This window comes from Lepidothrix coronata, unplaced genomic scaffold, assembly GCF_001604755.1.
Source record: "Lepidothrix coronata isolate B3197 unplaced genomic scaffold, Lepidothrix_coronata-1.0 Scaffold196, whole genome shotgun sequence".
NCBI classification, from domain to species: Eukaryota; Metazoa; Chordata; class Aves; order Passeriformes; family Pipridae; genus Lepidothrix; species Lepidothrix coronata.
Genome location: NW_016690376.1, coordinates 785579 through 811458, shown reverse-complemented (window position 1 = coordinate 811458; position 25880 = coordinate 785579). Strand labels below are relative to the sequence as shown.

The window sequence follows — 25880 nt, the reverse complement described above, 5'->3', positions numbered from 1 at the left end:
AAAAAAACACCCCCCTTCAGACCCCCAACTCCCAAAAAAAAAAGTTTTTTTTTTAAAAAAAAAAAAAAAAAAAAAAGTTCCTTTTACTGTGACACAGCTCAGAAGAAAAATGTAAGGGGGATTTCTAAATTTATGTAAATGCCTACAAGCTCTGAAATACTTTCTGAAAAATGGTAACCGCTGTCTTTAATTCTGAAGTACAACACAGCTCAGATGACTGGGTGTGAGAAGAACAAGGTGCAGGGGAAACAGGGGAAAGAGGCAGAGAGTGGAGAAAAGGACTAGGAGAACTCTTTTTACCAGAACTGGCTAAGCTACAGCTTCCTTGGAAGGGTAAACTTGAGTACACAGGTCAGCAAAGAGTGATAGGAACTGTTAAAACCCAAAGACAAGTGGATATTTTTAAAATCTCATGAAAATGTCAAGGGCACAAAGTCTAAAGCTTCACCCTGGCACTGCTCTGGAACAGCCTTTAGCACAGCAGATGAAGCCAACACAGCCAAGGGTCAGAGAAGAGGTGCCCCATAACTGCAGGACACTGGATTTCTGATCCCCAGGGCAGTGCCAGCCATGTCCCAGCATCCCTGAGGGGCTTCTCCACAGCCAAATGCTGCATCAGGTGGGGACACACCAGCCAACCAGGCAGACATCTGACACTGTCCTTTCAACCCCTCTATCCTAAAGATCAGTGTTAGGCTGGAGATCAGGAAGAATTTCTTCACTGAAAGGGTGGTCAAGCACTGGAACAGGTTGCCCAAGGAGCTGCTGGAGTGACTGTCCCTGGAGACCTTCAAGAAACAACTGAGTGTGGCCTTTGTGCTCTGGTCTAGTTGACATGGTGATGTTGAGTCAGAGGTCAGGCTCCATGATCTTGGAGGAATTTTCCAGCCTAAACTGTTCTGTGATAGACAAAATAGTTCACAGTGGGCTGTAAATGCACATGAAACTCCAAACTCTGCCAGCTGCCTGTTGAGAGCCAGCCTGATTAACTGGAAACACTCCACATTCAAGAGCTACGTGGTTAAATCTCCTCCTCTAGGGTAACTGAATTTAAGTTTCCTGGATTCAGTTACTGACTGTTCCCAACACCACAAGAGAGGCAGAGCATTTCCTGCTTTTATCAAAGCTCTCTAAGCACCCTCCACACCCAGCAGCCCACCAGACACCTGAACTGTGCAAGAAGCTCACCCCCAGCAGCAGCTTAAAGATGTGCCATCCCTGGAAGTGTCTAGGGGAAGGTGTCCCTGCCCATGGCAGGGAGGTTGGAACAAGGTGGTTTTTTAAGGTCCCTTCCAACCCAAGCCATTCTGTGATTCCACAATTCTTTGCTGTCAGGCAAGGTGGTGGCTCACAAGAGCACCAAACCTGTCCTTGTCTGTCAGTGCAGACCGACAGACCCACCCTCAGCAACAGGCCCCACAGTGGTGCTGTGATCCCAGCTGTGATGGGTGAGTGATCCATCACCCTTGGCAACTGCCTAGTTTAGGTTAACTGCTGGTTTAAGGTTAGCACTCGAGGATAACAAGGCCCTCAAGGCTGTCATGGAGAATGTGTTAACCAACCTGCTGAGCCTCAGCTCATCCCTGGGTCACATCCCAGGTGGAACAGTCACAGCAGCTACTTGAGCACCAGCTGAAAGGAGACGGATTCTGTTGTGCTCTACCCATAAGGTTTCAACTAAAAACTGCAAGGATGTTGCAGAAGAGGGAACATGGCAGGTGACCACCTCTTTAGAGAGTTATACCTGCCCAGTGCTGCCAGGCTGAGGGTGTGCAGCCACCTCTGCCAACACCCACAGCAGAGGAATCAAGTCCAAAAGGAATGTAATTTCTTTCCAAAGTGTGTTGAGAAGTTTACATGCTGGTCCTAAGTAGGCAAGTTGAACCAGAGAAAGCTGCAGTGCTTAACTTGTTAGAGAGACATACAAATTCTAGGCACAGAAACAAAATATATAATCGGTTCTCCCAGACAAGTAAAGCCTTATCCTCTGCTGTGTCCTGTCCCCATATCCTGTAATCCCTTTATAGGATTTTTCTCTGACTAGGAAGGGCAAGTAGAACCAGTCTCACCACGGAGTCAAGGCAGGAGGATGTTTGTTAACCAGCTCATCTCTCCAGAGTCCACTGGAGAGGAGGATAAGTTCATCTAGACATATTTTCAAAGCATCTCAACCTGCCTGTGCAATTTGATTTTTAAAACAGTTTTGCATCCAAGCCAGGCAGGTGAATATACCAATGCAATTAAACCACAGGCAGTTTGGCACAGATGGTCCCCAAGAAACAGAGCAGCAGGGGGTTACATTTAATGATGAGCCAGGCCCTCAGTGAGGCAAGTCAGCAAGACCCCACTGAAGACAGCAGAGCTCACTCAGCTCCTTGCACTTCTTCCAACAGTGAGCAAGGCACAGCCTCTCCCAAGAGGGCCAAGATCCCTCATTAGGGACCCAAGCACATGCCTGGAACAGCATCCCCCAAAAGCCTGAGCACCTTGGGCTGGAGCTCAGTGCAGCTTTACAGGAATGCACTCCCAAACATCTTGGATCTGGCAGCATTTGGATATTCTGAGGGCAAACACTAGGAACTGTAATTTTGGGAACCACGCTTCCAAATGCCACTCCACCATGAGGATGTGGCACCCCCCCTCACTGCCATTATACAAAGAGGTGTCAGAAAGCAAAGTTGCAGCTCAAAAAAAAAGCCTCCTCTTCATGCTTAATGGGGGCAGCAGGATCCCCAGGCAGAAAAAGCTTTTCCCCAAGTGGTAATTGTTCCATTTTAAAGGATGTGGATTGGTGATCCCCAGCACCAGGGAAAATTCTGGCTCACTGCACCAAGGTCTAGGTTGAGCAGAAGAGATTTAGACCACAAGAGCTGTGCCAGCTGCCAAATCCCCACAGCACAGAGAGCACCATGTCCCTTGGCTGACAGGCCCCTGCAGAGCCAGACCCCAGAGCCAAGAAACCCACAGCCTTCCAATTGAATCATCATCTAGGAGAGCTGGTTCCAGCTACAGCCCACATTTGCCTTTAGAGGAACCCAGAAGGAATCCAAGAAAGTTGCATCAGTCCTATATTGGAGTAGAAAGATTTTTTTTAAATGCCTGTGCAGAAAGTCTCATTAAATAGAGAGAGACCAATGCTCAGCTGAAGCTGAAATCCCTCTTATCTTCCCCTGCAGAAACCCAGGCTTCTGAAGGAGATCCCAGAGGGCTATAAAACATTTTAGCCTCCTGATTCATGCTGCCCTTGCTAAGCAGAGCCTGAAAGATCAGGTTTTCCCCACACACACACCCTTCCTTCCCCTGCTGCCACTCTCCCATCAGCACCACATCCTTGCCTTGCCAGATACATGCAAGATTCATCCTGGCAAGGGAAAAGTGCTGCAGTTGGAGTCACGGAAAGCTCAGGGCAGGCTTCAAAGCAGGCAGCAAGTGCCTTGCTAAGGCAATGGGGAGGACTCCCAGCTTCTGCTGCCCTCCAAACTTAACAGGAGTGAGAGTTATTGCTTCCTGCAGAGGAAAGATGCTGATGAGCTGTTGTCTATGGCACCCCACCTCTACTCAGAGGAGAAATACCATCTGGCAGTGCCACCCCTGGAGGGCTGCCAACCTTTGCAGTAAAATACGAAGGCAAGAGAAGGTCAAGATAAAGGAAGGGGAGCAGACACAGGCAGAAAGATTAATTCCTGCCAGGTGGTATCAGTCCAGACACTGGAGTACAAAACTGGATGGATGAGCAAGCAGAGAGGAGTTCAAGTAGGAGAAAGAGCAAGAAACAATTCTCTGCAGGAAAACTGAGGGTGAGCTGAACTGGTACCAGATCAGAGCTGCAGAGCAGCTCCAGAGCAGCACCTACTTCACCTCAGCACCTCTGGGTGGGTGTTACCTGGTCCAGAGGCTCTGCAGTGGATGCACACTCCAGCATTACAGGTGTGCAGAGCCAGATTCTACTGCAACAGCAATAGCACTGCTGCTCCCTATCCAAGGGAAAATCCCACCCCTCCCACCACAGCCACTGGAATTCCAGGCATCCTCCATGACACTGTTCACTGCTTGCTTCCTGTGCCTCCCGGGAGAGGACAGGTTGTTCAACAACTTTATTGGGCACAATTAGACATGCACATGGCAGTGTGTCAAGCAGACAAACTGGGGGCTCAGTGTCAGGGCAGGGGAGCCCCTGCACAGGCAGCTGCCTGACCCTTTTCCTCAGGGGTACCTTCCGACTCCAGGCGGTCCAGCCCGTAGGTCACGGCCGTGCTGATCCTCCGCACAGAGGGAAGGGCTGTTCTCCTGGCAGAGGAGGCCATGGATGCTGGAGTGACCAGGACCACAGTTCTTCTGGATGGTTCCTCTGTCTGTCCAGATGGGGTAGAAGGCATCCCACCAGGAGCTGGGACAGCCTTCTCACTGGTGACCACGATCCCATCTGTGAGATCTACAGAGGACAGGAGACAGCAACAATATTTAAAAACCTACCATTTAAGAACAAACTCCTTAATGAAAACTTAACTCTGACTGGAAGTTATTAAGCTTTTGCTTCCTTCAAGATGTGACTCTGCTGTAATGAAACTTTCTCCTCAAGGACAGTCAGCACAGGAGGTTCCCCTTAACAAGGGAGGGAACCCCCAAAGAAAGTTTTAATTCCGTTGCTTTGAGGACACCAGTTGATATCTCAACCAAGTGACAGATCTAATTGTTTATTGCAAAGATAAAAGCCAGTCGAATCTATAATTAAACCCCAGAAGCAAATTAATTAGTGGAAACTGCCAGAAGAACCTTCTCCCTCCCATAAAGGGACCTTAAATTAAGAGATACAATGCAGAAAGGTTTTGGGTTTTTTTTTTCCTTTCAAGGCCCTGCAATATAAGAGCTGCCCAGCAGCAGTTTCATTACAGTGGTCCCTACTGCTACAGAAGCACACTCTAGCCCTGTGCTGAGGGATCCCTTGTTACACCCCTGTCAGGAAGACAGGCTCCTCCATGTACCTGCTGAGGTGACACAGAGCCAGCAGGCAGCAGCCTGATGAACACGACTGCCCAAAGCATTCCTGTATGAGCTACACCTTGACAAGAACTCACCACTCCTCGGCAGAAGGGAATATCAATGCAGGCTTCCACACCCAAGGGCTTGCCAGACTCCAAGAAGAAGGTGTCTTTCCCCCCCACACACACTGCTCCTGTGTTACCCTGATGAAACATTTTCATCCTTTGGACTGAGCACCAGCAGTCTGTGACTGCCTTGGGCTCCAGGAGTAAGAGCTCCCCCTCCATAAATAAAAAATGGCTTAGGTGTCTAAAGCTAAAAGGCAGCTTGCTAGCAAGGATAGACAGGGGGGGTTGTATGGTTAGGGGCAATTTTTTTTTAATTGCCTCCACTTATTTGGGGCAAAAAAACCCCATACTGGCAAATATCAAAGTGGTGGATCTCACAGCATGGGCAGAAAGCAGTAGCAGCCCAGGGCTAGAGGAGGCCTGCAGAAGGTTAGAGCCAAAAAAAAAAAAGTCACTTAGAATAAGGATGCTGTTACTAGTTTCAGATGTCCCATCCCACCTCATGTGGAAATGAGTCCTTGAAGCAGAATCTTACCTTCAACATCCAGAGTGTTCACCACAGAGGAAGCACCAGTTGCCACCAGCACCTCGGTGGCACTGGGAGCAGTCAGCATCTGGGTGTCTTCCCCACTGTTCTCCTGGGGAAAGCTTGCAGCTCCTGTTCCCTGGGTAGCACCAGGCACCACTGCCACAACTGATAGACCAGCATCAGCCTCCTGGGCAACTGTTGTCACCTCCTGAGCAACACCTACAGCAAGAACATGCGTCAGGACCAACTCACAGGACCCATGACGGCAACAGAGGACACATCTGAAGGAATATAACTCAATGATTAACAAGTCCAGGGCCACAGTGCCAGAAGCAGGTCCAGCCACGTATCATCAGGGTGGCTTTGAGTGACCAGCCCTCACAGCTCTGAGACTTGAGCTTTGCAGAAGCGTTTATTTTTGTTGCACAAGTCTTATTGACAGACAGTGTTGTTTTCCCGTCATCTGGGAAGCAGCAGAGATGGAACCTGCTGACAGGTCAAGTGCTTACAAATTAATCTAGAAATTAATCAGTCAGGTTTCAGCACCAGGCTGCAATTAGCCTTTCTTCTTTTACAGCAAAAACTAGGTCTTTTGGATGCAGTAAAGGGAAACAGTCCTTCTGCCTCTGTAGCCTGGGAGGGAAGATTAAAGATGCCCAGCAATTACGAAGTCCTAAGCCCCAGCTCATGTTCCCTCAGCAGCCTAGAAAGATCTGACTGCCCAACACCTCACCAGGCTTTTTTTTTAGCATTTCCCTGTATTTTAAACCTTTTCCTTTATATTTTAGGTGTTGAGCACAAACACTGTCACAAGGCTGAAGGTGCCACCTCTGCAGGTCCATGCAGGACAGGGTGGCCTGCAAAAGGCTGTCCAGGAGGAAGATTCCTGCCTGGTGACAGAGTTGGCACAAGCACTGGGCAGCCAGAGCCTGGCCACAGCTTCACTCCAGGGTGGGGAGACAACACCAGGAGCTTCTGTTATACAGGACAGCAGCTCTCTGGACAGGCCTTTAGAACCGAGTGTTCTTGTGAAGTCATTTAAGATGTCAGGTACTCTGAGGCTACTGGAACAACTCACTTATTCCTGGATTTAGGAAGCATTTACAGCCATCCATTGTCTCTGCATCTTCTGCACTGACTGCAAGTGAGACCCAAGTGATCCCAGATGCTACTTAATTTAACCCCCCAGGAATTATTTGCAGAGCTTCAGAGTGAGCTAGTGCAAGGGTACTTTGGTTCTTATCAAAAGGATTCTTGGGGGAGTGTTTTCTCCCCTGAAATAAAGTGTTTAACCAGTGGGCCAGAGGCTGGGGTCCCACCCTACCCACAGAAGGGACAGAAACAGAGGGTTATTGAGTGACAATTTACCCAGCTCTAGTCAAGGCAAGATGCCTACAACCAGACTACAGCTGTCCCCACTCAAGCACCAAAACCAAAGAACATTAACAAGGAAGTTTTTCAATTAGCAAGTCTCCACTGATGAGATTCCAGCTCTGCAGTCCATACCCAAATACTCCATGTCCCTCAGCCCCAGGCTTGGCTGCCACAGCCTTTCCAGTCTCAGTTTTCCTATTTGTTCCTACAACCACATTTCCAGGTTGAAGAGCAGAAGGAGCAGCTCAACTCAGCTGCTTCACTCACAGCCAGGACAGGGGGCCACCCAACTGTGCACAGGGAATCATGTATAGAAACAGCCAAGGTTCTGCAGTGTATTATGGATGGGAACTATCCATTTAGGCTCTTACCCCTACACAAAGCCCCACAGCCTTTCCTGAGGGGAAAGATACACCCTCTCTATTGCAGGTATCAAGGTAACACCTTTTCCCAGTCCAATTCCCTGAAAGGAAGCATAGACTCCCAAGAGCCCCCCTCCTAAACCTACACTTAGAGGCAAATGTCTGTAACAAGCAAGTTTTACCTTCCCACGAACTTTCCAGAGTAGGGGAGAGCTCAGGCTGAGTCTCTGTCCCCACAGCAGCCTCTGACTGTGATGGCAGAATACTTTTCTCCTCCTCTGCTGTGACTGCACTTGTGTTTTCCAGCGAGTCCAGATCAGCCGTGTCTCCATCCGTCACATTCCCAGTGTGGGAAGCACCACTGCTGCCTGTGGAAGTTGCTGGCAGCTCCTCTCCTTGTGCTGGCACTGTGCAGTTGGTCTCCTCAGCAAGCTCAGGCTCTGGTGGAGGGGACACTGGGGATGGCAGTGCTCTTGTTGCATCCTCTTCCTCTCCCACCCCTCCCTGTGGTGTCTGGGATGGTTTTGTCATCGCCAAGTCCTCTGTCACCTCCTCATGAGACGTGCTTCCCCCTTGACTGATGTCCCCCAGCTTTGTGTCATCCCAGTCAGGTGGCACAGTGTCCACAGGGTGGACGGTGGCAGTGTCAGCTGTGGTGGGCAGCTCTCCTTGTGTGACCCCTGTCCCTGCTTCTGGGGGAAGGGAGGCCTCGGTCACCACGAGGGGACGTTCGGCAGCCACAGACACTGGTGGAGCCAGGGATTTCAGAGGGCTCCCTGTGCGAGGTCTCAGCATTCCCACCTCAGGGGTCACACCAGGAGCCTGGGGAGTTGGGATAACAAGGTGGTCACTCGCTGTTTCCCAGCTGGGAGAGCTGGGGCTCAGCGTGGGCTGGGGCACAGCTGAGGGGTGTGAGCTGCTCTCTGCCCCCTCCTGCTCCTCCACAGTTGTCCGAGGAAGGGGGGGGTTTGCTGAGGGGCTGGCAAAGCTGTGCTCTACTGCCACACCACCCTCTGTGGTGACCTCGCTGATGGGGCCACCCACAGACTCCTCCTGGCCAGGGGGGCTCAGCGTGGTGACAGCTGTGGTCAGCATGGCCTTGAGGGCATCATCCTCATCCAGCTCTGACTTCGTGGGACCAAGCTCCTCCCCACTCACAGCAGCCACTGCCCCAGCAGAGGTGTGGTCACCCAGGCCTTGGGTGCTGGGGCTGACACGGCTGGGGCTCACAGGGAGCATTTCTTCTGCAGTGGAAGCTTCATTCAAGGGTGTCCCAGACGGCTCTGCTGACACTCCACATGGCTCTTCAGAAACTGTCTGCTCAGAAGGGCCCAAGGTATTTTTCAAGTCCACCATGCCAATCATTTCATCTTCCAGCCCATTCCCTGCCCAGGGGCCATGCTGGATCTTGGTCGTGTCCCCCTCCTCCAGGGGCTGAGATGCAAGGCATGGCAGGCTGGAGTACAAGAGCAGGATGCTGCAGGTGACCACAAAGATGTTAAATCCTACTGATCTCCCCATGGCCGAGAAGAGATGTGTCCAGAAGCCTGCAAGGCTGTCAAATCCAGAGTGCAAGGCCTGGAAAGGCAAAAGGAAACCAAGATTACATATACTCACATAACCACCCACTGACCCAGGGCCTTAAATAACTGGGTGACAAGTGTCAAGAATTGGCCAGTTGTGAGCAGACACCTCCTATATATCCCAAGCAATTAGTTCCTCCATCTGTTTTATGGTTCTTAGTCTACTCTATCTGAAGATGACAGGCAAAACCAAACCTTGATCTGAAGCCCAAGACAGACCTTGCCTAGCTCTCATCCCAGCAATAGAGTGCTATGCTCCACCCAGCAGGCATCAGACTTGTAAGCAATGGTGAGGATCAACTTGTGTGTCCTTTTTCAAGTCCAAAAATTATGTTTGTCAGGGCCATGAAGTCCAGGCTTGTTATGGCCCTGACACATGAGGAAACCAAGGAACTTGCACAGAGAACAAGATGGGTCTGTAAAGCACAACTCAGGACTGGAGCCACCACAAGAGGCTTTAGGGTTGCACCAGTGCCAGGTCCTGTCTGAGGCCCTTGACCCCACAGAGGAAACCACAGCCCAGAACAGCAGCACTGCTGCATTAGCACAGTGCCTGTGCTGCACTGCACCATGGAGGCACTTCCAGAAAGTTTCATGTCTATAATCACTGTGCAAGTCAAGAGTTTCCAGGAGAGCACTGAACCAGTATCCCAGCAGTGATCCAGCCAGCTGACAGCCTGCTCTTGGCAGGCTCTGCTGCCTCCACTCACACAGCTCCAGCAGCAGGACAGACAGACCGGGCCTGCTCCCAGACACCTCCCTCAGGCAGGTGCCCCTCAGTCCTGGGCTTGCTGCACCACCACCCCACAGCAGAGACCATCCCAGCCATGGTCCCACTCATCCCATGCAGGACGGCTGGTCACACCAGTCTCAGGCACACAGCAGGCAACCCTCCATCACACAGCAGAGCTGGTGTGGTCCCTCCTCCTCCTCCTCCTTCCAGCTCCTGGAGGCAGCTTGTCAATAGTAAAGCCCTACTGCAAGAAGCTTCCAACCATCAACAGCTTCCCTTGCTTTCTCTAGTACATTTTTCCAGTCCTGCATCCAAATCTGGGGGCCCCAACATGAGGAATATTGACCTGTTAGAATGAGCCCAGAGAAGAGCCACTAAGATGATCACAGAGCTGGAGCACCTCTCCTATGGAGACAGGTTGGGAAAGTTGGGGCTGTAGAAGAGAAGGCTCTGGGGAAACCTTAGAGCAACTTCTGGTGCCTAAAGGGGCTCCAGGAGAGCTGGAGAGGGACTTTGGACAAGGGGGAATGACCTTAAGCTGAAGGAGGGCAGGTTTAGATTAAACATCAGAAATAAGTCCCTGCCTGTGAGGGGAGGGTGGTGAGGCCCTGGCACAGGTTGCCCAGAGAAGCTGTGGCTGCCCCATCCCTGGAGTGTTCAAGGCCAGGCTGGACAGGGCTTGGAGCAACCTGGGCTAGTGGAAGGTGTCCCTGCCCATGGAATAAGATGATTTTATAACTCACAAGTGAACTGAAGGAATAACAAATATTATTCGGGAAAGTTGCTGGGGTTGTCAGTCACCTCTCAGCCTTCCAAAGAAGAGCAAAAGATTACCCTGTGCAGTCCTGCTCAAGGGCACCAGGATGGGTCCCCCAGCTTGCCACACTCCTCACTTCCCCCTCCAAACAGATTGTAGACAAGTATCACTTGCATTTGCACACATAGAGTGCAGCAACACAGCTCAGAGTCAACCACTGCAGGCTCCAGCATCTGGCTGAGCCCTCAGGGCACACTGAGTCACTTTTTCCACTCTCCCTGCAGCCCTGGCCCAGCATTTTGAGCTGCTGGACTAATTCTCCATCACAGGCCACACACATGCACCAGGTGCTCAGGGACAAGCAGAAGCCACCAAAAGCTGTTTACCAGCGCAGACACCTTCCCCTTTATTTTTAGCATCTTCTTCCTCTGAAAGATGGGTGGTCACCCATCTATGTCCTCTATCCTCCCTGCCAAAAATAGTTGAAAACTGACAATATTTAGCTCTTCTTTCACACTAATTCTTTATAGATTTTGCAATTAAAAAGCACTAAGGGTATATTATGCAAGTTAAACTGTTAGGGCCCAACTACAGGCATCTGCCTTGCCATGCTGCTGAATAGAAATCATGTTCACCTCACACCTCTTTAGCAAATGCCTGTTAAGATCAGACATATTGAAACATCAAGAAGTTGGGGGGTTTTTTCTATTTCAAAAAGAGTTTGGCCCTAAATACAGTTTCTCCAGAAGTCAGGAGTCTTTAGGCTGCACAAACACTTTCAGCAGTGGTTAAACCTAAACAGAACTCCAGCTGCACTTGAAAAACAGCCACAGCATTTCCCTTGCAGTCACACACATTATGCATATGTATATACACATCTGTATAGATAATTAGTAGGTTTGCAGCTCCAGGTTTTCCAACAGCCCAAGACATTCAGGAGGTGGTTAGCAGAAGAACTAAAATGTTCATCTCTTTTCAACAAGCTCACTCCATCTTTACTAGAATCAGAAGTGTCAGTGGATAAGAGGGAAAGCTGCTCCCTAAACCACTGGCTTTCAGACATCCATTAATTAAAATGTAAAGAACCCTGTTAAGAGCCGTTTCTCCTTCTGGCTAGTAGATATGTGGGCAGTCAGTACCAGCCTGATACAATAATTCCTGCAGTCCTTCAGGCAGCCTCATATTATTTCTCTCAGTCTGAAAAGCACTTTTGGCCATAATCCTACATTTCTACGGGGCAAAAAAAATAATATTGGACAGTTATTTGCTCAGGAAATCCACAACAAGTAGATCTAAGCTAACCTAAACCTTTACATTCAGCGAAAGCAGGAGCTTGCTGCAGGATAATGGCACAGGTTCACACTTCAAAGAAGATTAGTCAGAGCTTAAGATCTACTTAGCTTTAGGAAGAGGCTGGATTAGGCAGTGTATGAACAGCAGTGACCTGGCTATCTCCTTAAGCAGAGTTTGACACCTTGCTGCAGCACTTCCACCCAATGCAGGCTCCAGCAGGTATCTGGCTGCAGAGCACTTTGTTACTCAAGCATCATTGAGTTATACATTTATCCTCCCATCTGGCTATTTTTATAGTCAGCCTGCTCTCCATCCTTAGCCAAGCACTAAAAGCAGGCTGGAGCACACTGCCCTGACCAAGCACCCCCTCTGTACTAAGCTTAAACTTTTTTGTTACCAGCCTGGAACTGGTAACTCAATATTTCATGCCCCAGGAACTCCTTGTCCCCAGATTTCACCTGGCATCCCACAAGCAGAAGTCCTGGAGGGCAACTGCCAAGCTCCCGGTGGAAAAACTAATCCTTGCTTCCAATAGGAAGCACACACTGAGGGCGAGAGGCAGTGCCAGCTACTTCCCCTGCACTTAATAACAACAAATCCCAGGAGATGCAGTTCCCCCAGCTGCAAAGGCAGCACGACTGCAGGCAGCCAGGGAGCTTTATCTTTAGCAGGAAAAATAATAAGTTTTCTTTTAACACCTGGTAGGCTGGAAAGAAACACAAAGGACTGTCAGGCTGGAAACAGGGGCCAAAATTCCATCAGAAACGAAATAAGAACTATTTACTACTGTGGGCAAGTCAGGAAGCTGAGGGACAATAAATATAAATTGGTCACCAGCTGAAGCAGCCCTGCAGACTCAGTTGGATCTTTCTGAACCAGGCTGCTTCCCTGCTTTACACAATTAGCACTTGCACTACCTATTAAATCATTAACCCCTCTGTGAATTCTAGAGACTTGTCTGAGGTCAGCTCTTGGGGAGCCACACAAAAGCCAGCTCAGAAGGAACCCCCAGCCTGTTATGGTCACTCCAACAGCGCAGGTTTGCAGGGGACCAGCACAGAGCAGATGTCTCTCCTTCAATACCTGCTCCTTGCATGGACCAGTGGTTTGTAGGCACACACTGCAGAGGATTAAACTCTCCCCCTCTGTCCCAGTTGTGTGTAGCTACTCACTCAGAGGGCTTTTCAGACTTTCATCTTGTCAAGTCTACTTAACTAAACCCCCCCCCAAAAAAAAAAAAAAAACATTTAGTGTTATTTTCTGCCTTTGGCAAGTTTTGGCTGTGTTTTCCCCTGAATTGTTGAAACAGAAGGAAAACAAAAAAAAAGCATCAAGTTTTCAACTCCCTGAATTATAGCCCTATTCCACCAATCCCTTTCCCACACTAGGAAGGTGAAGTGGCTGCATGCATCATAAAGCAGAGTGCAGGAGATGAACAGGTCAGCCCCAGACAAATCCCTGTCTTGCCTTGGAACAGAGCTTCTCATGCCTCCAAGCACGAGCTTGGTGCCAGCTCTGCCTGGGTGTGCTCAGCTCCACAATTCACCTGACAATCGACAAGGGAACCGGACAAAAAAAAAAAGCCGCAGATCTTTTCATGGGAAGATTTAGCAAAAACGTACAACTCCAGCAACTGCCAGCCACCAATGCTACTGTTACACAGTGCTAATGTATGCAATCCAAGCCTCATTACTTGTGCTGAATACAAAAGCCAGCAGATAATACACTGCAGAGCTCCAACTCCTACTTTCGCACAAAAGCCCAGAAAAATGCCTTGATTTCATCCTGCATTGTGTCCTTGCCCAGTTCAACCGAGTGAATTGGGAGAGCTGATGCTCTCGCAGCACATACTTTAGATAAACAGACTCCACCAAATAAGGCACCTCCAAGAGCTCAGCGAAATCCCAACAGTGACACAACTCTACACCAACACAAAGTCAGGTGAGAAAAATTATGTCAAGACAAGCACACATCAGAGGGGCACATCCTCCCCTACCCTTGAGGATTGATCCTTACAAGCAAACAAATGAGATATTAATATTCTGTAAGACCAGCTTCCCACCAGTCCTAGTGAGGCACCTTAATACATAATACATCACCTCCACTTCCAGCCTCGGCATTCCAGCAGTAGTTCTTTGTGGAGCCAGAGACATGACATGTTTTAGGCATTATTCCCCCAACCACGGAGCCGATCCCTTGCTTTGTTCAGAGCAGCACACAGACCACCTATGGAAATCCCTCCTCGGATTTGTAAGTAAAAGCTGCATAGTTCTCCGTGCCTTCTGACCCGTGCCAGGTCCCCGGCACCACAGAAGTCGAAGGTCTACCAAATTCCTGAGGGATTAAGACCGGGAGGAGGAAGGGGGGCTTAAGAATGAGGCCAAAGGGTGCAGCGATTTTCAAGCAGCAGGATAGAAACGCTGCTCTCCAGCCTGCCTGGGAGCAGAGGGATAACACTCAGATTCCAATCAGCAAGAAACACTCCGGAATTTCAGTGCCTCACCTAAACAGAGACAGCAACACCTCGCAGGAGAGCTGGAGGCTCATGAATCTCTGCAGGTAAAGATTTAAGAGCAGATTATATACACCTTGTCGGGCCCTTTTAGCTTGGGTAGGACCTGCGTGGGATCCAGGGAGTGGGATCAGGGCTAGCTCAAGGCTCCATGACGCCCAGCACGCCTGCTTGCGGGGCACAGATCCACCTCCCCGTCCTCCTCAGTCACATTTCCAGCTGAGTTTACAGCCCCAGAAGCGCATCCTTTCCCTACACAGCAAGAGATCCAGGGGGAGCAACCGCCCCGGGATCCCTCCAGCCCAGGCCCGCAGCAGGACGGAGGGACAGCAGCGGTCACCCCTAAACCACCCCGGGGAGAAAACACACACCCAAGCCCACAAAGATTTTCCGAGGGAGCCCACTGGGACCCCCATCCCGGCAGGACGCCGCCACCCCCCCGCTCCCGCTCTCCCTTTTTCCCCCCCCATTCCCATCCCCCGGGGCTGCAGGGACCAGCCGCTCGCCGGGAACAAAGAGCCGCGCCGAGGATGCGCTGCCCCGCGGGCAGCCGAGCATCGCCGGGAAACAATAAAAACCAATTAAAAAAAACCGAGCGAACGCGGGGCGAAGCCGCCCCGGGGGTGGGATGCTGGTTGTGTTCGGGGGGTGTGCGTGCGTGTCCCGGCCTCACCTGGGTCCCGGCGGTTCCCCGGCGCCGCTGCCCCAGCCCCGCGGCCGCACGGGCGGAGCGGAGCCCGGCCCACCCGGCGGGCGGTGTCGGGGGCTGTGCCGGGCTGGTCCGCCCCGCCCGACCGCCGGCCCCCGCCTGCCCACGGTGGACTCCGTGCTCCCCACGGCCCGCAGCACCCGGGGGAGGCCGCCCGCAGCCCGGTTTTTCGTTTACTTTTCCACTGACTTTGGAGCATCCAAGCCCTCAGCCCCCCACCTCCACCCCGCATCCAACTCTTCCTCGCAGCCTGACCCGGCGGGTTCCCCCCTCTCTTTGCTTGCAAGGAGCTGTGAAAACAAGGCCTGCAGCACCCTTAGTAGTTTTCCATCTATTAGAGATTCTCCTCCAGTGTTTTCGGCTGCAGAGGTCACCTTCCCCCAACACTCCCTCTGCACAGGAGAAAGTCTTCTTAAATAACATCCCACACATGAATTAGGAGAGCTTAATTCAGTTTTTGGTTTTTTTTTGTTGTTGCTTTGTTCTAAGCCCCAAGGAGAAAGAAAAGTAAACAATTTTAATAGTGTTTTCCTCCTCCCACCTGTGTTTGTCCCCAGCCAGAAACCCTCTAACAACAGAAAAAGAAAACCTTTACACCGTCAGGTCCTGGCTCACACATCAACTCACTTTGTCAAAGAGCAGCTCAGCAATTCATACCTTGACTCCAAAAATCACAAAAATAGACCAGCTAAGCTTCCTCTTGCTTCCCCCAAGCCTGGTGTCAGAGGCACCACAAGGTCTCAGCACCACACACAGGGTTTTATAGGGCAGTGACTCATTCAGAGCGGGGCTGCAGCAGGTGCAAAGCGTTTGTGGTGGGCAGGGACAGGTGAGAAGAGACCAAAAATAACAAACTTTCATTAAGGTGAGATTTTTGGGAGTGGAATTGCTCAAAGGGAATAGAAGAAAGGTATAGGAGAGGTGACTCGAAATCTTGGCTTTGTTATGAACGTGTTCTGCCACAGGAAGCAAATCAGTGAATCCTCCAGTTAAAATAAAACACTACAAAATAAACTCCTTTTTTTCCCCCCCCCCAGACAAAGGGAGATGTAACCTGCTGGTATGTGTCACTCAGCTCTTTAAACAAGCAACATAATTGATCAAAGAAAATGAGATATTCCTCCTCAGGAAATTGTTCATTATTTTTTCTGTTTGCTCTGCTACTAGAAACAACATTTTATATTAGTGGTTTGCTCTCTGTGCTAAACACACTCCAAGGTTTTACCTCTTCAATTGTAGAGAAACAGTGTGTTTTCTGCTGGATTTCAACCAAACTGGATCCAGCCCAATTCATTTGATTGTAGCATTGTGCATCCAATATTAAAAGTTTCAAAAGACAGATTTGTTGCGGGTCAGGGCAATTTTTTTCCGGGTAATATTGCTAAGCTCTGCATGAGATGAAAATAAAGTGTCAAAGTGCCTGTATCAGCAGTAAAGACAATCACTGGCAAAAGGCATAAGAAAGAACTTCAGAGTTAGGTTTGATGGAGCAAATAGTCAGAAAAAATGTTGGGAAAAGTCACTTCTGGCTTTGCCTGTGTGAGTTGTAAAATCTGAGGAAATTATTCATTAATCAATATTTTTAGTGCTGCACCAGCTTTTGAAATGAAATACAAATATGTGAAAAGAAAGGATGTTTACTCTCCCCTCTAAGAGAGACGGTGCAGGGGGGAAGGAAGAACTAAGAGCTGCATTTTTGGGGCCATTTTTAACACCCTTGACTCCTGAACTAGGGACCCTTAAAACTCTCAGCAGGTTCATCTTCTGTTCTGGCTGTTTCATTTTGGCCAAGGGCTCTGGCTGAGCAGAGGGAATGGAGGTGCCACTTCTGAAGTTAATGGTGCAGCCAGATTGTGCAGGAAACCAAAATCAATGAGGGCTTATTTTTTATGCAGCTGGACGTTGTGGCGAGTCAGGGATTGATTCCCAAGCTGCCCAGTCATCCATGTGCAAGGAGAGGGGCAGGATAACAGAGACATCTCCCACCAGAAACCAGAGCCCTGGGCAGTGAGTCCACCAGGCTCAAGCCAGAGGCTTGGCTCCAGCAGCTCCACCATTCATCCCAAACAGCTGACCTGGCATCCACATTTTCTAGTGGAAGATGTCCCTGCCCATGGCAGGGGGTTTGGAATGAGATGATCTCTAAGGTCCCCTCCAAGCCAAACCAGTCCATGATTCCATGATACTGTTTTCAACCCCTTTTCTATCTAACCTTTAAAATTAACAGAAAAGTTATTTAAAATGTAAAGCATGTGTAAGGGATGCTCTGCTGTTCTCTAAGGGTGCAGAGCACTTAAAAGACTGGAGAGGTTTTCACTTCCCCCTTGACTCTGAACCCAGATTGGCATCATGTCTTCTCAAGGTTATATATTTCACTGATAATCACTGTAACCAAAATAGCTGGTTATCTGTGTTTTTTCTCTGCCTAAAATTGCATATTCCCTGTATGCTGCAAGTTTCCCTACCCCGCATAACCTGCCAAAATCAGAGGCTTCTGCGTTATCAACAAAAATATCTGCAGACTTAAAAAAGGAGGTGTGATGGAAGAAGCAGAAATCAGAAATCACCAGAAAGCACTCTTTTGTTATTCATTTCTATGGTTTAGTAATTGGAAATACTGATTTTTAACTCAGATCTGTGGCCAGAGAGCATATAAGTAACCAAGCAAAACCGGCCCATGGCAAGTTAAGAAACATCCATTCCTTTCCCTTCTTACCCTGGCTCTGATTTGAGATATTTCTGTGCAATCCTCTGTTGGTCTTGTCCTTCAAGATCTCTCACCTCAGGTGAATTCAGAGACTAAGTTCAGATGGTTTATTCTTCCATGCAGGTAGTGTAGCTGGGAAAGAGTCGGAATCATGTCCCATTCCAAGCTCTGCCTCATTAGAACACTTTCAAAACTGAGATTCACCACTCTCTGCCTCTACTTCCCCTTCTGTAAAATGGAAATAACCCAATTTTTGTAAGAGTCCCTTATAAAATCTGTGTATTATTATAACAGGAGACTGTTGTGCAAAGTAGTAATACATCAGCTTTCCTTTAAAGGTGATATTCCTGTCACACCCTTATTGCACAAACCAAAAAGTTTGTCCTAATTAAGAGACTGGGTCACATAAAAATTTATATGAAGGCACATTTTGTCTGTATAAATTTAACTAAACAATCATCCTGACATCAGAATGTTGCACCTTGTGCTGCTACTCCTGGCACCTGTGCTGAGATGTATCAGCTCTCCTAAGTATGTCAGGACATGCCACAGAAGGTAAAGGCAATTTTAAAATAGTTACTGTTAATTTTGCTGCTGAATAACTTTCCCAAAGTGAATATTTGGGACATCCAGCACACAAATCAGTGCACATCCCCATCACACCATTCACCTTTACACCAGCTGGTAGCATCTGTTTCAAGGGGCCTGCTCTTCCCACTGAAGAGCAGTCACTGCAATGGAGTAGCATTGAGGCTAATTCAGGGGAAGTAAGAGCAGCACCGAGAGGAAAATTTGTTTAAAACAAGTTCCACTTTGAAAAAGGTATCAGGGAGTTTGTGGCCAATGACTTATTTCAAATATAATCATGTTACGGATGAACAGATTTCTTTTTCCTGCAACTGCAAACTCAATAAATTCCATCTACAATTAAATCTCAATCAGGAGAATCAACCCGGATTCCTTTCTTCCAAGTTCCTCACTGCTAGCACTAAGAGGAAAGCTGGGCAAGGCCAAGAGATGCCAGTACAGCCTCACTGTTGCCAGGGATTCACAGTAATCAGTCCTACAAGGGGGCACGGGATCCAGCTTCTGCTTCCCCAGCTCTCGTGATTCTGAAGTGCCCACAGAGCAGGAAAGCAGTAAAAACTTATTTTTGTCACTAAAGTCAGCAGATGTGGCTTGGAGAGCACACAGAGACCAGATCTGCTGAGTAGGAAATGCCATTTTTACACATTTGCTCTCCAGGGTAGAGCCAGGCTCCTGCTGACTGCTCCAAGGTCACCGGAATCAGTTGCAGTTGCTCTGGGAATACAGCCCAGGAGGACCAGTGCTCACCTCCAAAACTGAATCACTGCACCCCCCTCATATCCTTCAGCAAAATCTATGCATTTAATATCCAGGTACACCACATGTTACAATTTTCCCAGAGATAAAGTGCTGAGGAAGCCAACCCCATGCATATTGGAGTCTCAGCTAAAACGTGAACCATCTATCAACTCCCTGTAGTGCTTGGATATTTTTCCCCCCTGTCCTACATATCCCACTACAAAATTAGGCTGACAATAAAAAAAGCACTTGACCCACGACCCCAGAGCAAGATAACCCTAAGCCCAGTTCTGACATTAAACCCTCAGCTTCTCCATCATCTGAAATAGAGCTGTTCACTTAATACAGGGACTTTGAAATCTTCAGCTCTCTTTTGCTTCTCAAAACTTGAAGTTAAACTAAAGCCACAAGTTTTAAAGAAGTGCAGTGACAGTACTGCTACTCCATCCCTCACAGTACAGTCCTTTCTAAAATAGAATAGAGGGGCTGAAAGACCCCGCTGCAGGGACATTTGGGGTCTTTTCCCAATGCAAGTGGTATTGGGACATCTGGGTGGGAAGTGTGCAGTGTGCTGATGTGAAACAGTGATGCTCTCCATCCACACACCACCAGTGTTTTCATTATTCCCCTGTGGAGGGACTTTTAGGTCAGTCCAGAAAACTTTGGGGATGGTTATGAGCACAGAAATACACATTTTTGTGTTGGAAATATTCAAATCAATTAAGCTGAAATCCTACAGCAGGAACCAGACCCAGCTGTGAACAGAACCTGAAGCAGTTGGGCTTTCTTCCTCTTTTCCTCTTGGAGAGCTGATAAATGGATCCCCTGGAATCCATGCTCTCAAAAAAAAAGGTGAGGAAATACTCAGAAGCTCTTTTAGGTCTAAAGCTGGCCCTAAATATGCAACTCCCTGATTTTTCCTGAAGAAAAAATGGATATGTGCCTCAACAAGCCTGTACACAGAGATTAGGGAGGCTTAGAAGCGAGTACACAGACTAAGCCAGCCGATGTAGGGACACAAAAGACTGTTTATTTTATGACCAAGGAAAAATAATAATGCTCTGCTGTTGAAATATGCAGGGGTTCAGCTGAAATCCCAGTCTCTGCAGGGGTCCAGATAGGCATTTCGGGTTTAAAGGGAACAGAGTATTATCTGGGCGTGCTGCCTCCGTGCCGTCCCCGCTTGGGCCTGCAGTGTTTGTGCTGCAGGACACATTTTTTTATGGTTCCAGTGTTTGCAAGTGCACCTCGGGGATTAATTCAGCTGAGAGCTGCTGTATTTCAGGGCTCATACAGAAAAGTAATTTTCTTTATGAAAAACGTTCCCTTTTAACCCTCGGGGCTGGTTCTGTAGCTGCCACCTCGAGGCGCCGGCGCCGCTCCGTGTGGAGGAGAGCACAGAGCTGCTCTGTCACAATGATGTGTCTGCAGGAGATCTGAAAGGGTTGGGTTTTGTTTTTTTTTTTCCTTTTTGCTGCTTGAATACCAACAGAGTCCTGAAAAAGAAAAAGGAAAGAAAAAAAAGAACTGCATTAACCAAAAGGAACTGTCCTACAAATTTTAATTTGTTGGAGCGAGCGCAGAGGAGGCCACCAAGATGATTAGAGGGATGGAGCAGAGGAAGGGCTGAGAGAGCTGGGATTGTTCAGCCTGGAGAAGAGAGGGTTTTGGGTGACTTAATTGCAGCATTCCAGTACCTGAAAGGAACTTACAGGAAAGATGGAGAGAGACTTTTTACAGGAGCATGCAGTGACAGGACAAGAGGGAACGGCTTCAAACTGACAGAGAGTAGGTTTAGATTAGATATTAGGAAGAAATTCTTGGCTGTGAGGGTGGTGAGGCATTGGAACAGGCTGCCCAGAGAAGCTGTGCATGCCCCATCCCTGGAAGTGTTCAGGGCCACCCTAGATGGAGCTCTGAGCAACCTCATCTAGTGGAAGGTGTCCCTGTCCATGGCAGGGGGTTGGAACTGGATGATCTTGAAGGTGCCTTCCAACCCAAACCATTCTGTGATTCTAAATATGAGAGTTTTCACTGATTTCAATGGGCTACTGTTAATTTCTTTTATTTTTATGTACTTGTGCAACCTCTTCCTTGCCTGTCAGAGGTATCACCGCTCCCAAAAGTTGCAGTTCCCTGGCTGCATTCAGGGAGTAATTTCTTACTGTGTTAGGGAGTTCCTGCTTTTTACTCTTCTGGACTTTCTACTTACAAGCTGGCTTAATTGTCTCCTTAGACTGTGAATAATTATCTCCATTTATATTGTTATCCTGCATGTATTTATAGCCTGATTCTTTTGGGTGAGCATCACCATCTGTTTCTCCAACAGTCACATATTTGGGAGAGCACGAGCACTTTTCACATTATGCAAGCAGCTCCCTTGATTAAACCAGCACGGCGGGGATGGATTTTGTTATGAAACCCTGGCACATCTCCGGCTCTCTGGCCCCTGTTATCAATAACTTCTAGGCTCTGAAAAGACCATCCATTAAATTAAGCCACTTTTAAGCTGCAGCTTGCATTTCAGAACTCATGTTAAATGTGATTGATTAATGTAATTTAAGAAGAGATTTCCAGTGGACTATGAAGACGGTGGTGTGATTAGCAGGAAACTCTGATCGTTCCTAACCCAGGGATAATACATTGAGGAGGAAAGGATGGGCTGTGGATTTCAGGTAAGGCCAGTGACTTCTGCAAAACATATCTGAATAATGATTTTACATTAAAAATTATATTTAAAACATAAGCATAGTGCTGTAAATATGCAGTTATGGCATGATAAGGTATCATAAACAGATGAGGTTTTTAGATGAAAACAAGTGATGCAAACATCATGCTTAGATTGTAAATTAACCGTATATTACCTAAATTACTCCCCTTTTTACACCTTAAGTATTTCAAGAGCAGCAACATTAGGTATACTATATTATGTCTTTATAAGGCCCCTATCAGAGAGATATTCAAGAGGATTTTACAGAATTTAAGAGAAAGAAAATTCACACTCCAGTGACAGCATGTTCTCACCAGGCACAGTAACCTCACGGCTTCCCTCCTGCTGTCCTTGGACAGCGAGGGCAGACAGCGCTCCAGGCAGTAACTTATCATACAATCGTGGAATACCAGGTGGGAAGGGACCTCAAGGATTATCTGGTCCAACTTTTCTTGGCAAAATCACAGTCTAGACAAGATGGCCCAGGTGAATGGGCAGCTGAATCCTAAAGTGTCCAACACTGAGGAATCCGCCACTTCCCTGGTGAGATGATTCCAGTGGCTGATTGTTCCCATCATGAAAAATTTTCCTCTTGTGTCTAATCAGAATCTCCCCAGGAGAACCTGGAAATTCTGGGATCATTTCCCTGACAGAAGGCCCAAATAGAAAAAAGTTTCTTGACTATAATTGCCAGCTCTGCCAGGTGGAATTACAGCTGAGCCTGTTTCCTTGGTGCACTGGGGCATTGCTCAAACAGGGCAGAGTTAAGGCTCTGTTGTGGGAATGACATTTAAACACATTTTCATGCGTCCTTGTGTGCACATGCTTTAAAGTTCAGCTGCATTTCCATATTCTGGGAGGGCATAAAATGCTAACAATAAAAAACAATTAAAAAACCCGTTAAAGACATAAAACCACACAAAATGTTAAGGCAAGCCGAGCTCTGTGTCAGAATGTTTAATTGCTACAGGGTTTTGTCTGTTTATTCTTTCATGTGTTGGCTGCTGCCTTGGCAATGATCCCTCCTCCTCCAGAGCTCACGGATTGTGGGCTGGCCCTGTTGCTGTTCCTGCATCTCACATCACCACTACAGCCTTTTCTTTGCTCCTCAGCTTTTTTCTATGAGGAAAAGTAGATGACAGGATGGGAAGCTGGTGATGGGTTGTATGAAGAATGCATGGGCTCATGTGGAGTCTTGGGATGGTGCCTGAAGGAGAGACCTGAAGGCTTTATGAGGGATGTAAGGGACTTGTGAGGAGTCTCTCCCTGCAGAGTTCCCCTCCTTCACACCCTGCGCCAACAGAGCCTTTCCAGGATGCCCCATCTGCTTCAGCTCCCCCAGTCTGCACTTGTGCTCCACACACAGACCTTCTCTTCTCAGCACTACCTCTTTGTGACTCAGGTGACTTCAGGGGCACCAGAAGGGGGAAAGGTGACAAGGCTGCGAAAGGAGAGTTGATGCAGCCCACGGGCTGGTGCAGAGGTTTGTTCAGGAGACACAGCAGATGGTGGCAGCGACAGCTTTCGATGTCTCACATCACTCCCACTCATCATCCACCTCTCCCACACACCTCCACCCTCACGGATCGTAAATGGGGAGTGTGGATGTGGGACAAACAGCACTGCTGCAGGGAGAAAAGCACGGCATCCATGAGCTGTTACAGCAGCTCCCAGCTCAGGGAGGTTGGGTTCAGGGGCAACAGGGCACATCAGTGTCACGACAGCCCACCTTGAAGTCCTCTTCCTTCACGAGCATCCCTTGTCCTCCTCTGCACAAAACCCCGGGCTCTCTGCCTGGCCTGGCTGGCAGTGAGCAAATGTCTAGACCCAGCTCACCAGTTAATAGCTTTTTCAATATTCATTTTGCTTCCCAGAGGAAGAAATGGGCCCCGTGCACTTGGCTGATATAAATACCCGGGGACAGATATTCTGGGGACATGAGCAGGGTCTCAGTTACACTCCTGGACATGCACAACAGCTGCCTGAAGAGCAGCTGGGTTTACAGGTGTGGTTATTGCAGGGAAAGGAGAAGGGGAAGATTGGTAGGGGAAAGGAGATGGTTTTCGGGAATGGGGCAAGGCACTACCTTAGGAACCTCTTTCTCAAGTGATCCCAAATTTTCATTAACACCAACCAAAATCTGTTAGAGACTCCCCTTTCCCAGCCAGGGCATCAAGTCACAAAGGACTCACAAACCACGAACAATATTCATCAGAACAGCTTTTATTGATTAAGCCTTTTACTATTAATGGAGTCCAGCTGCCATTATTAATAGTGGATAACTTCTCACACACTTCACTCAAACACACACACTCCCTCTCAGTTTTCCAGCTGGAGCAACAGCTGGGAGGACAATCCCAGCTACTTACAGAGCTTGTACTGATGTGCCAGTGGCTTTTAGGTGGGTTTTCACCAGGTGTCTCAAAGGAGGCTCAGGGAGAACCTCATTGTCCTCTACTAGTACCTGAAAGGAGATTCTAGTGAGATGGAGTCAGTCTCTTCTCCCAGGTAACAAGTACAGGACCAGAGGAAATAGCCTCAAATTGTGCCAGGGGAGGTTTAGATGGGATGTTGGGGAAAATCATTTCAGAGGAAGGGTGGTCAGGAGTTGGGACAGGCTGTCCAGGGAAGTGGTAGAGACACAATTCCTGGAAGTGTTCAAATTGCATGGATGTGGCACTTGAGAACACGGTTTAGTGGTGAACATGGTGCTGGTGCTGCGCTGATGGTTGGACTCAATGATCTTAAAGGTCTTTTCCAACCTTAATGATTCCATGGCTCTGTGAAAGGGTGCCTTGTTTCATCAGTTGTAAGGAAAATCCTCTTGTCTTGGTGCAGCCACCACCTTTCTGGATGCAGAAAGCCCTATTCTGTGGGGCTTATTAATTCCTGGGGGACTTGCTCCCCTTTGGCATGTATTCTCCTCTCTTCAGTCTGTTTTTAGGTAACTGTATCTCCATCCACACCCTGAGGTACTTCCAGAACCCATTCCCACAAACTCATGCAAAGGCTGTTACAGACCAGAAATGTCACAACCACCTGAGCAAGGCTGTTTCAGACACTTTGGATAACTTTTTTGTGGTAACTGATCCCACCTGTAGCAGAGCTGAAGATTATTTAGAAAAGCTTAACATTTCCTAACCTTGATGGGGTTAAAATCTCAGCCCTAAGTCAAAGTATTTTGTTGTAATATGTAGGCATCTACAAACATAGCTTTTTCTTTGCTCCAAAACTGAATAGGATTTTGGTTTCTACACCTGCTATTTTGTGAGAGTCTGAGATAATACAGCATTCTCACAAACTTTACAGAATGTGTCCTGTGATGTGGCTCTGTGATTTTGAAAGTCCAAACATTCCCCTTCTTCAAAGTGCAGACAGATGAAGGCAAAACCCAGCTGTACTGCTACAATTAAACACTTCCACGAAAATGGCTAAAATTGAACTGATTAAAATTAGATGCTGAGCACTCATGTCCCATCAGTAATCTCTCACCACAGCTGATCTTCTGCCTCTCTGATCACCAGTCACAGGCGACCCAGTCTTGAAAGCATGGATACATAAATGTCCTGAGCTGAAAGGGATCCACAAGGATCATCGAGTCCAGCTCCTGGCCCTGCACAGGTTGCCATGGTGGAGTTTATAATTTCTATCCTCACTGTATTTCGAGCTCCTCTCCTTCACTCACCACCTCTCAGCAGTGAAGTGAGGGGGCTTTTTTGCTCCTGAGACTTTTCATTTCTGTTCAAGAGGAAGGATGCTGTACCCTGAAGGTACCTATGTATTTAGCCTCGTATAAATGACTATTGCATTAAATGTGGCAGACAGAGGATGTGCTGCAGGGTCTGCGGTGGGTTTAAGCTTTTGTGGGGGCTTTGGGAGGACACGAGATGGTTTAATGCAGGGTTGGATGGTGTGGACAGGTGATGTCCAGCCCCTCATAAATCAGCTGTGTGATGTGAATTAACAAATCCCTACATCACAGGCACTTCACTGTGGCTTAAAGCTCGACCAGCTCTTGCCCCATGGTACTGCTCTTTCTGTGTCAGCAATAGTGTGGCAGCAGGACCAGGGCAGTGACTGTCCCCCGGTGCTGCACTGTTGAGGTTGCACCTCAAATCCTGGGGTCAGTTTTGGGTCTCTCGAGACAAGACACTGAGGGGCTGGAGCATGTCCAAAGAAGGCAGTGGAGCTGGGGAAGGTCTGGAGCACAAGTCCCATGAGGAGCAGCTGAGGGAGC

At 48.3% G+C, this 25880-nt stretch overlaps 2 protein-coding genes across 3 annotated transcripts in view; one reads left to right on the top strand and one right to left on the bottom strand.

Moving 5' to 3' along the window:
• CUNH14orf37 (chromosome unknown C14orf37 homolog) overlaps positions 1–14922 on the bottom strand; it is a 67155-nt gene extending 52233 nt beyond the window's left edge. For both annotated transcript variants that reach the window (XM_017831744.1, XM_017831745.1), the window contains exons 1-4: positions 14865–14922; positions 7496–8891; positions 5584–5796; positions 4214–4432 (exon numbers count right to left, since the gene is read on the bottom strand). In XM_017831744.1, coding sequence (XP_017687233.1) covers positions 4214–4432; positions 5584–5796; positions 7496–8834 — 1771 coding nt within the window. In that variant the 5' untranslated portion in view covers positions 8835–8891; positions 14865–14922. The remainder of the gene's footprint in view (positions 1–4213; positions 4433–5583; positions 5797–7495; positions 8892–14864) is intronic.
• ACTR10 (actin-related protein 10 homolog) overlaps positions 11471–25880 on the top strand; it is a 24178-nt gene continuing 9768 nt past the window's right edge. Inside the window, exons 1-2 of the mRNA XM_017831747.1 lie at positions 11471–11475; positions 24060–24070. The gene's annotated coding sequence lies outside the window, so the exon portion shown is untranslated. The remainder of the gene's footprint in view (positions 11476–24059; positions 24071–25880) is intronic.